Source organism: Oryctolagus cuniculus, chromosome 15, assembly GCF_964237555.1.
Source record: "Oryctolagus cuniculus chromosome 15, mOryCun1.1, whole genome shotgun sequence".
Taxonomy (NCBI): domain Eukaryota; kingdom Metazoa; phylum Chordata; class Mammalia; order Lagomorpha; family Leporidae; genus Oryctolagus; species Oryctolagus cuniculus.
This window is the reverse complement of record NC_091446.1, coordinates 14407255-14419413: the sequence shown is the minus strand read 5'-3', so window position 1 is coordinate 14419413 and position 12159 is coordinate 14407255. Positions and strand designations below refer to the sequence as shown.

Sequence of the window (12159 nt, the reverse complement as noted above, 5' to 3'; positions counted from 1 at the left end):
ATTTATGTAAATTCATACAATATGCCCATCAATGAAAATGAAAATATGTTCATTATTATAATTCTATCATAGTTCAGTTTCTTCAGTGAGCAGTAAACACTAAAATTAAGAATGATTAGTGCTTAAACTAATGTGTATCATATATCGAAATTGGGATATTTTTGTTTTTTTGTTTTTGTTTGGATTGAAGGAAGAATATATTTCCCCAGCTGATTAAAGAGAGAATTCTCAAGTGAGTTCCACGTGGCTTCCAATGTGGCAAGGCAGCTGCAAGGCTGATTCTTATACATGTTTGTGCTCTAAAAACAAGTGTCAGAATATTTCAGATGAACCAAGTAAAACTCCCTCATATGTAATTGAAATCAGAACTGATGAGACCTCACTTGCTAAGAACCACACGGATTTGCACTGAACAGTAATTTGAGACAAGGTGGCCATGGTTTGCTCAGCACATCCTAACCAATAAGAGGACAGTTCACGTACAATTTAGGGAGTTCTCAGCAATGTTGCAGAAAGTGTTGGATAAGGCATCTGGGGTGCTAGAGTAAAATTACATTTTCTATAACTCATCTTTAAATGAAATTTAAAATATTACAGTATGTTAAAGGCCAAACAAAAATTTATAACTAGAATGCAATTATCATTTGTATTTAAACATTAGCATTTGTAGTTGTCATTGGCTCTTAGGAGGTGAAGGGAAACATTGTTTTAAACTCTCAGACAGCTTTGACTAGTCCATTTGTCATTCTAGTGTCTTCAAGATTTGAAGTATTTCAATTTTTGTTCAACAATGTAACCTTTGGAATTTTGCCTAATAATGACTTCAGTTGTGCTGGCCTTCCAAGAGATAAATTAAAATGGAAATGCATATTTTCTAATTATGCATCCAGCCCTACTTGCATATTGGCAAGGGTGGCCACCCTGAATGTTAAATTGTCTGCACAATAGCTGAGTCTATGTAGCAACAAAGTTTCCCAAAGTCACTTTCTTAATCATGAGAAGGATAGCCAAGACTCTGCTCAGTAGTATGTAGCTATATACAATCAGAAGGAAAACATTTAAACATCCCAGCATGGTATTTCCATTTAAATCTGATTACAGTGAAATAAAACTGTAGCCATTAAAGGTTTAGAAGAACTACAAATACAAGCAGTAAAAGAAGACAGATAGTAAATGAGGTAGTAAAACATTTCAGCAGGGCAAACAGTTTATTGCACTCATTCAGTCTTCCTGAAGCAGACTGCGCAGCTCACTACAGACCCCGCACCGTGCCCTGAACTCCACTTAAACCTGCAATTAACCTTTCACGCCTAATGAAGCTGTTTTCCTGGAAAATTAAAATATATAGTAGTGCCTTCTTTTACACAGACTTGGGAGGAGAGCATTTCAAAATGAATGACTTTTCTGTGGCTTTTGCACAAACGTAAAATAGAAGTGCTATGTTTGTATATAAACTGGGAATGTTCTTTCCAGGGCAATTTCACTTGATGTGCAGTGTTTTATTACTGTACTTATTAATTGTTCTGCATAATTGTAAAAAAACACACATCAGTAATTTTATGATTGGATTGTTACTGCTCGAGTCTACTAGTACATTTCACTTTCATTAGGGAAAACTAGAGTTTCACTAACAATAACTAAATTCCTGATGTTTCTCCTTGGTGGATTTCATTGCAGATTTAGTGGTCTAAAAAGATATATTTACCATTTAAATATTTAGCTGTTTGTCATTTACACTGTTTCCTCTTTAGGGTAGAGAAACGAAGTTCTTAAATTTTAGGAAGAAAGTTTGTCTTTTCTAAGGTTATGGATAAAGAAGGGTTTGATTTTTCACATACATTCTACTTATTTACAGAAGAGCTGTGGTAATTCTTGGTGTCTACCCCAGAAACCACTGAATTGTGTCCATTTTCATGGGAGGAAGCTCCCATGGTCCCAGAGGAATTGTGCCTTTTTGCACCTGTCCTGCCCTGAGCGACCCAGAGCAGCTCCTAGGAGTGCTCCAGGCCAGCAGGCTCCATCTGGAAGCACCAAGAGGCCGTGGAAAATGGCGTGGCAAACAGAAGATGGTTCTTTCTTATGAGGTTTATACTTCATATTTAAATAATCTAAATGTCATAGTGTCTGGTGTTTAAGAATTAGAAGTGCAAAAAGGTAAAGTGCATAATAAATACTTGAGCCCCAGCATTCTTATTGAAGCCCCCATATATTTTGATGTAAATTCTGCTGGCCCGAAGTGTCTGTGCATCATCTTGACATGGTAAATGAAATTCCTGTAGACCGCCAGTCTAAAATAATGAATTGTCCCCCCGGTTAATTGTATTGCTTTGATAACAAGGAACTATGCTAGGCCTAGCGAACACAATAAGTGGATTTCATAGGATGATTTGTGTGACGTTTTGAAAAATGATCTTCTGGAGTGACCTGATTTTAATGGAACTCGTGGCCACGCAGCACGCACCACTGCACAGCTTCCGACTAAGAGGAAGCACTTCCTCCTGTGGCGTGCAGGGTTCAGGGTCATTCCCAGAAAACCAGCCAGGGGAAAGAAGTCTGGGGAACTCTATGGCAGGAGAATGTGTGCCACAACGGCCAACACAAGGAACCTGCCTGTACATCACTTACTTTATTTATCTCTTTTTAAAAATCTGGAGTTATCTCAAGCTATCCTTATCTCTTCATTGCCCGTGTGGAAATAAACCAAGACCAACCAAATGAAAACGAGCTGAAGCTGTTGACTCTGAGCCTGCTGTAGCAAGGGGGTCAGCCACCACCGTGTGCTTCACGGCATCGACCCAAAAGCAGGTGGAGGAACAGGAGAGCTTCCTGGTGGGAAGAGGGGAAGCCCCAGTGCTGCCTGGGCTGGAGGCTGCTGTCCTGGGGAGCTGGAGCCGCTAACGACAAGCGAGCGGGCATCCTCCGCCTGGGCCAGCCTCCATGTTTGGCTTTCTCTGGTTGTGGTGAGTTGGAAGAAAAGACAGACATTAGGGAAGACACGGGCTGTGAATCAAGGCCTGGGGATCAGAGGCACTCGTACAGCAGATTGTTACTAGAGCTAGTGGACCCACTTCCTACATGTAGGTCCGACACACAGCAGGCTGCCTTGCTGGGCTGGCAGTCAGAGGTAATGGATTTGTTTTCTGAGCAGAACAGATCAGAGTTCTGTGGTATTTTATATATGGCCTGGCCATTATCTGGCTCTTATCTTCCAGTCTCCCATAGCACGTAAATGTTACACTTAGGGGATGGGTAAGATAAGATTGTCTTTTGTAAAGTGCTACTGACTTGACTTTTCTTTTTATCAATTAAGAAAATTAGATCCTCTGCCATCACCAGGCATGCTGAAGGGCAGCAACGCGACTACTTCATCTCTTTCTATAATGAGTCCTCTGCACCCTGCGGGATCCAGGCGACAGGGATGTGTCTCCCGTTCGCTCTAGTATCCGGGTCCTCTTGTAGGTTGAAAGAGGACCTAGCAATTTCCGGGTTGTTTTTTGTTAAAACTTTACCATATACTAGACATAAAGAATTGTAAAATTAGTAATAAAAAGCTTGTTTAACATTACGTTTAAGATATGCCACACACAAATGCAGTTCTTATAGTTATTGTGCTTGTCTTAATTAAATTACAAGGTTGATAAAGAACAGCTCATGATAGAATACACACTGCGTGGTCCAGTGAAGGACCCAAGTTTAAATCTGGAAGAATGTAACATTTCGCCCAGCAAGAAGAGGAGACCTAGGGCAAGCAACCCTGAGTGTCCAGTGGGAGTGCACGTGGTGGACACTCAAAGGTCATGACCAGAGGACTGCGAGGTTTCCTACCCACGATTGCATGGACACAGAATCTGGAAGTGTGGTTGACTGTTATATTTTCACAGGAAAGGACAGAGAGCTGTCAAATTAACAGTAAGCATAATTTGCCATTTTAGTTGTCAATTAAGAGCTGAACTATAGGTTATGATTTCTCAACTGAGCATATTCCTAAGCTTCAGAATCATTAGTAAACGCAGGATATGTTGTGAGAGATACTACTTTAATTAGGTTTTGGACTTCATTTACCGTGAAAGTCAAAGATGCAGCGACAGTTTTGAATTAGCCTAGGATTTCTTGTGTAGGCAGTTCACACTGTTTACTTCTCTCTCTCCTGGCACTGTAAGGAAAACACCATTTGCAGCCACACTTGGGAAAGTATTATTTTCCTAAGTTTCTTTGGACTTGGTCATGCCGTGGTTTAATGAAGAACATGATTTCATAGTTGGATGTTACGCTCATTGGAATTAGTGTAAGTGGTCTCAGTGCACATTAAAGGAGATGTACATTATTTGTCATGTTTGGCCATCTCTGGACACAATGATGCCAAGGATGAGATGGCAGGAAGTTGTAAATTTTGACAGAAGCCTGCCAGGAGATCTGTGGAAACTTAAGGTCTGCCTGACCTTTAGTTATCACAGCCTAAGTCTGTGATTCAAGAAAAATTATAATGTTCTGGGCTCCAATGATTAAAGAAAAAAGAAGATAATTTTTTTACTACAGAAGAATAATTGGCTAAAGCATCTCTGTTGTGCACTTCAGAACTTAACATGTGCTCTTTTTGAAGACTTTTGGGTCGAGAGAGCAATTTCTATTTAAACTCTGAATACTGTGTTATCTCTAGGGTATCGGGGTCATATTGGATATCCTGAGAGAATGAGTAAATCTATTTGTACAAGACTATTAGCCTAGCCAGTAATTATTGTAATTTAGTGATCCCTTCCCTTTCTAACACCATAATTTATCCTTTTCCACAAATACCCTCTTTTCTGTTGTCAAATGTACTTGAGGCTCCACAGACTCATGTAGCCACACACATGTACGCATGTTTCATCTGACCCTGTTGCCTGCTCCAAGTGGATAAGCCTACTTTTCTCTTTCCATTGCTGAACATCTTAAACATAGGACTTGGGTCTGCTGGCCCCACTTCCTCGCACCCCCATTCTAGGCGTCCATTCTCGTGAGTGCAGAATGACTCCAAGATCACCAGATGCTGGCCCGTCCGTCAGCAGACCCTATCCTGCTGGTCCCATGGTGAGAGATGCCATTGGTCTGCCCTCCCTTGGCTTCTGCAATGCTGCACGGGGCTGCTTTACCTTCCTCTGATGGCCTTCACGTCTGTCCATGGGCATTGCATGCTGTTGACAATCCCTGTTCCAGGAAGCTTCTAGAATAAACTGAGCCTTAGAAATCAAATAATTCAACAGCCTCTTCCTAGGACAAGATCCAAAAATGAGGCTTTCCTCCAAGAGCATCGTGTAGAGAAGATGTCCGTGAGGATCCGGGCATTAGATCAGCTCAATTCGGAGTCAAGTCTTCATGACCTTGGAGAAAGGAACATGAGCTAAACCAAGCTGTCTGGCCTCTTGGTTTAGTGTTATGATTTGATGCGTTTTGTTTTACTTGAGAATTTCATGGGACCCAACAGAAACAAAAATGACTCATGTATAGTTATGAAGACCAAGGGCATTAGGTTCAGCAGCATTTGCATAAATTTGTAAAGTCTGCACTGTCCTGAGCATCTTCTCACATGTTCCTTCCAATAAAGGGACAAACAATGAAAAAAAAAAATCAGTGTAACAACACAATAACCTATTTGGTTACCTATGGTAGTTAGAGGTTCATATATGGGATCACGTTCTCCCAATAAGACTCAAGGTCCTTTTTATATACCTAAAACATCTTACCAGTAATTTTTTTTAACAAATTGTCTTTTTCCATGTCCATTTATGAATAGCACAACTCGACCCCCCAGGAGACTTTCTCACATGTCCTTCAAGACAGGTTGAGAGAAGCCATGTACCATGAATAAATATTTGCCAAATGTGTATTTGTTAAACTGGTACCCGAAATTTACAAAGAACTCTTAAGCCTCAACAGTAAGAAAATGAGCCAAAGATTTGAGCAGCATCTCACCAGAGAAGGTATGCAGATGGCGAATAAATATATCAACACATGAACGGCATTGTGCATCATTAGAGAAATGCACGTAAAAACAACCGTAAGCTACTGCTCCCTACCTATTAGAATGGTTAAAATCCAAACACCGACCACAGCAAATGTTGGTGACGATGTGGAGCAACAGGAGCGCTCATTTGTCGCTGGTAGGAAAGAAAAGCTACAGACACTTTGAAAAACAGTTTGGCAATTCCTTAAAAAGTCAAAGTATCGACTTATAATGTTATCCAGGAACCGTGCTCTTAGGAGTCTGAGGACTGGAAACTGCAAGCCACACAAAAAGTTCCACACAATTGTTTATGACAGCTTTAACCATAATTTCTAAAAATTGGAAGCGAGAGCCATCGAGATGTCCTGCAGCAGGAGCCCATGGTAGACCCACACAGGGGAATCACATTCAGCAATAAAACGAAATGAGCTATCAGGCCAAAAGGAGACACGGAGGCAGCTGAAGTTTACATTTCCAGGTGAGAGAAGAGTCTTATAGGTCACACGCTGCAGGACTCCGACTGTGTGACGTCCTGCAAGAGGCAAAATCAGGGACATTTTACGAAGATCCCTGGTTCCCAGAGGAACAAATTGGTGAAGCACAGGGGATTTTTTAGGGCAGTGAAACTAACTATTCTGTATGGCTTCACTATCAAGAATGAAATAATATAGAATAATTGTGAACAATGTCATTTGTCCATTATGCATTTGTCAAAACCCAAAGACCTGTACAACACTGCGATTTAACCCCATGTGCACTATGGACTTTAGCTGATAAACATGTATCAGTAGCAGTTACATTTCTCTAAAGTTAAAACTTCTCTAAATTTTTAAAAATCTTGATGAGCTTTGCTCCTAAAAAACAAAACAGAACAGTGATTTTGAAAATTCTTGGTATATATGGAACAAACATGTGTTCAGACGTGGGAACTACAGCATGGGATCATATCCACAACTGAATGTGATTTTTTTTAACCTAACATTGAATTTGATTGTCCAAAGTAAGAGTAAATTAACTTTGTTGGGTCCTTGTTCTTGTTCACGTGTGATGCTAACAGGTCTGAATTATTGGAAGTTACAGCTGTATGTTTGATCACTAAATGGAAAACGGTGGAAAGCAGAACCATGAGCCACACTGTCACCATCCCAGAAATGTTGCCACAGCACGTAAATCCCTTTCTCCTTTTCCTGCAGGCCTTGCAATTGCCAGTGCTCTAGTAGACATTTCCCAGCAGAAGCCTTCAGAGAGTAAAGACAAGACTTCGGGAGTCCGGAATCGAAAGCATCTCTCCACACGTCAAGGAACCTGTGTCTGAGAAATGGAAGTCGCCCCTGTATATTCTGTACTGTTTTACTTCCTAAATGGCTTCCGTTAAAGCTGTTTTATGGCCTCAGGTTTTATGGAGGCAGATCTCTGTATGACCCAAGGCCTGAATGCAGTTCCCTCCAAGTGGGCAGTGACCCAGGTGGCCAAAGAATGTTTGTGAGTTTTATAAAAATGATAGCATTGATGGTCACAGGTGATGAAGTCCGTTTTTACGGCTGTCTTAGGCTTCTCACAGTTAGCATTAAAGTAATCTGGAAGAAGATGTATACTGTTTCTTAGTGCTGATGAAAAATAGGTAATTCATATAAATCAATTGTTTATATCCCAAGACTTTAAAGAAAGACATTTTATAATGCCTGAATGATGAGAATTGTACAGTTTTTGCCTCATAAGCAAATTTATTTCCTGTCTATGAACAGGAAATGAATAAGTTGCAATGGCTTTAAATGTTGTTTTATCTCATTATCAATGTGAAAGTAAGATTTTTGACTCAATAGTAGGACGTAGATGTGTTTAAATGTCTCACATGACCATGCTCTCTCCGAATTCAGTCTGAGAAGGTGACCACATCTACCCAGCAAGAACGCAGAGTGGAAGGAGTCGTCTGGTTGGAGAGCCCATGCCACTTTCCAGGCTGTGTGTTAGAATTCTGAGTGTAGAGGACATTCCTGTCGGCCATGCCAGCCACCTCACTCGTTAGCAGAGCTGATGGAGCATGGAAAAGCCTGTCCAGCGATCAGTTTCCCCTCCTTCCAAAAACAGCCTCCAATACCACAACCTGAAGAGAGCTGAAATAGTTGTTGTACAGCTTTTGCTCCAACAGGATAATTTTTTAATTGCCTACGAATCATTGGATCAGACCTGAATGATCTCTTTGCATGTTTGCAAGAACATGTCGTTTCCTTTTGGCCTTCCTCTCCTAGCTGCTAGATTTTACTTGCCTTTCCCAAAGGGAATGAAGCGTATTTTAGAGGTGACGCCTCCCAAGTTACAACATGGCCCAAGTTCCTTCCTGCCAGCTCTTTCACTTAGAATAAAAGAAGAGGAAAGTGTGGGCTGGCAAGCACCAATATTATTCTTATTTCTAATATGAACATATTGGTGCCATGAGAGAAAGCCTACAGTTTGCAAAATAACTTCATTGGTGCCCACATTCAGCATATTCTTCACAACTCAAAGCTCTGAATGACGGCAGAAAAGAAAAACGAAACAGTTTTCACATTAGGCCATAAAATCATTTGATTCCTAAGAACGTTGACAACAGTTCACTGAAACTCAGTAGCACTAACAGATCTAGTTTGTATTGCATTTCCTACCTTCAGTGTGACTACAGAATATATGTAAGAACAGTGACAAAGATATCCAAAGCTGCTGTATATGATATAGTTTTGTTCAATATGAAAGTCACTTAAATATAGTTGTTTAGAACTATATATGTACCTTTCATGTTCTTTGGATTTCTGGAAGGTAATTACACTTTACTGTTTACAGCTAATGCGTAGTTACTTGCATGCCATGGATGTACAGTAGCAGAACACGACCCTATTGTGATATTAAATGTTTATTTCATAATGTCATTTATACACGGTTGGCTTAATTTGATGAAGATTCAATGTAATATATAACAGGAATGACCACACACTATGTAGTTGCATCTTATAAGATATTTCTAGGTTGCATCTAACCATGTTTGTGTCATTATTTTAATAATTAAGCATTTATGAATTATAGCATATATTCCTTATGTTGGCATGGTAATTTTGCTATTTTCCATGCATTAAAAGAAGATGAATTCCTAGAGTAATTTTACTAATTTTATCTATAGCCGTGAGTTCTATTTGAAGGGTGTGGGTCAAGGGGGTACCACTTGTTTTTATTTTCTTATGGTATTTTCTCACTCAAAAAAAAAAAAAAAACAAAAACAAAAAAAAAAAACAGTGACCTAAGCCTGTAATATCTCCTAGAAACAATCAAGTAATCTTTTCAGCTTATTTTGGACCCTTTAAATGTTAACTTTTCTCGTGGGAAAATAAATTGACTAAAGTAGTGATTATAAAGATATAATCATTTAAAAATAAAATGATCGCCAATTTGTTTAATTCTCCAGCAGTTGTCAGGAGAGAAAGCTTGTGTATAAAAACATACAGCCATGGATGGTAAATCTGTTTCATCTCTATTTTTAGAGAGGCTAAGCAAATAGTATTACTGTGAAAGAATCATCAACGTTTTTCCACTTTGAATCCCATCGGGTCCTTAAAACCTGAAAATTCAAATTTTAGAGAACCATGGGACACAATGCAATGTTAAGTTAAAGTCATACTGTAACTTTTGGGGGCAAATAGTTCTAACTCCATGGCTAATTATGCAATAACTTATCAAAGGTTTTTACTAGCAAGAAAATTCTTCACCCTCAGGTGAGGTGGGTTGAAAAGACATCGAGGATCAAGGATAATCACTCTGAGTCTGTGTCTTGGTTTCTTTTCCCCTGCATCCCAAACACATTAAATTTGGATGCTTTCATTTTAGGAAAATCAAACCACACATCTATGCAGATACTTTCCAAGAGATCAGGTGATAAATGAACGATTCTCTTGAAAACCGACTTTAATGAACTTCTGAACATTTCAGCTTGGAATGACTTTGAAAAATTCTCTAGATTTTAGGATTTCTCCTTCAGCCAAGTGTGAATAAATTTTGGTTAAGTAGAATGGAGTTTTAAAAGTTAACATGGGGACACAATTTGGACAACTAGAAAATTATTGTGATAAAGAATCTGCACAGGCTTACAGATTGATTTAATCAATTTAAAGCAAATTGGGATTCTCATAATTGCTTTAAATGGAAATTTATTTTAGTGAGACATAGGGAAGGAAGACAAGTGCTGTGTACTGTAGTGCTGTGGTCCATAGGAAAGCTTCAAATAGGAACGTCGACAGTGGCCAGGACCAAAGCTCAGGCCTCCCATGTGAGTTGCAGAACCGAAGTCACTGGTGCCATCACTCTGTCCTGCAGCGTCTTCACCAGCAGGAGACTGGAGTCGGGGGTTAGGGCTGGGCCCCAAAGGCAGGCACTTCAGGATGGGGTGTGTGAGGGTCTTCACCACAAGGGCAGAGGCCTGCCTGAGACCTGTTCCTGTGTGTGACTGACAAGTGCTGTACTTCCCGGTTTCTTCCTTTCAAGTCTATGGTGGAGGGAACGGACGGCTGTTGTCTATACCCTGGAGTCATGTGGAGTGCAGACTCATGGACAGCTGGGGCCAGGATGTGGGGACCAGCTTTGCGCTGGGTGGTGTTGGACATGTTGAAGCCCTAGCCATCTGCCGGGAAACGGAAGTAATGGAGCCCGGCTTGTGGAGTGGTGGTGATGCCAGAAGGTGCCACACGGCTCCCACGGTGGAGCTCGGTGCAGCCTCCGGGGCTCATCAGGATGCCACCAGGCCACCCCTCTCCTAATTAATAGATGGAAACAACTATTGATTTCCATCCATCTTTTCACCAGAGGTAAAAGGTAGATATTTACAAAAAGACTTCCTGAAGATCTTAAGTTCCTGTATTTCTAGCATATAGGGAATTCCTGTAAGAAAAAAAAAAAAAAGAAAAAGAAAACCTACTTTGACATTTGGGTCAACTGGAACTTTGACTAAACCTGTACCATGTCAGTAGAGTATTTTTCAGAATTACTGCTGATGACATTTAAACAGGCACATCAGTCGTCCCCTTTCACTCACAGATTAGGCAAGATGGAGGCCAGCGCTAACATGTTGTCACATGCAGTACATCACTCTTCAGGGAATAGGAGACTGTGATTTGGAAAATATATTTAAAAAGGGGAACAGATCAAGTGAAGCAATTCTACCCACCTCCACTTTTTTTAAAACTCAACTTCCAAACCCATGTGCTCTTCACCAGGGTGAGCTTGGCACCTGCTTGGTGCTGGGGATTCCCAGGGTGGGAGCAGATTCCCAGCCACAGGCTCAGACACACCAGGATGGGAACTGGAGAGCAGTGAGTGCCTCAGACCCAGCGACTCTTCCCAGGAGGCACATCCGGGACACGCACCGACCTTTGTCTACAGTTGGAGGGAGTTCTTTAAATAACAAAGTTATCACTCTAATTCAAAATGCGTTAAATCATTTTCCAAGGAGTACAAGCCATCTGGTTAGTGTAACAGCAGTGTTTTCATTATAGTGTACATTGAACATTTTCGTTCTATCAAGTTTTTAAATCAAGAAATAGAACCAGAGACACTATCAATATATATGTACACAGGTGTGCATGCCAGTGTTAAAAACAGATTGTATAAAAGTTCAAATCCGCTTTCAAAAGCCAACATTTTATGATAATGTGCTACTAATTGGGACTTTACTGAAATAAAAACATTGGCTCTTCCAACTCCCACTGCCAAATGCAGTTTTGTTGTGTTTGTTCACTCTTCCAAGATCATTCAGGAAAAAAAAATACCCTGAGAACCTGAAAAGGACCCTCCCCATCTAAGACTTGGTTATAAAATTTGTGTTTTCAAATTTCCACATTCAAAATACCTTTTTCTCCACTGCACATTCTCACTGAACTCTTCCATGTGTGCTGTTGGAATGGCGTCCTGGGCACCGTGAACGGTCCTGAGCATGCAAGCTGTAACTCGGGAAAGCCCCAGCAGCCAGGAGGCTGGCTGCAGCTGAGGATCCGTGTCCCCGGCCATGTGGTCTGTGTTTACAGAAATTGTCCTTGTTTACATGAAATCAGCTTCCCCAGTCTGGTGCCACCGTGGCAGAGCTGAGTCTGGTGAGCACAGCCTGTATGCTGTTTGGCAAGTCTGGGGCTTAGTACCTGTGCTGTCATCTGCTTCCCAGCCCT

The 12159-nt window shown here is 40.7% G+C and overlaps 1 protein-coding gene across 2 annotated transcripts in view; it reads left to right on the top strand.

The window, feature by feature from the left end:
* Positions 1–11697, top strand: part of ATRNL1 (attractin like 1) — an 814147-nt gene extending 802450 nt beyond the window's left edge. For both annotated transcript variants that reach the window (XR_011382205.1, XM_070057169.1), the window contains one exon: positions 7174–11697. Coding sequence is in view for 1 of the 2 variants with exons in the window: in XM_070057169.1 (XP_069913270.1) it covers positions 7174–7295 (122 nt within the window). In the remaining variant the exon portion in view is untranslated. The remainder of the gene's footprint in view (positions 1–7173) is intronic.
* The last annotated feature ends 462 nt before the right edge of the window (positions 11698–12159 follow it).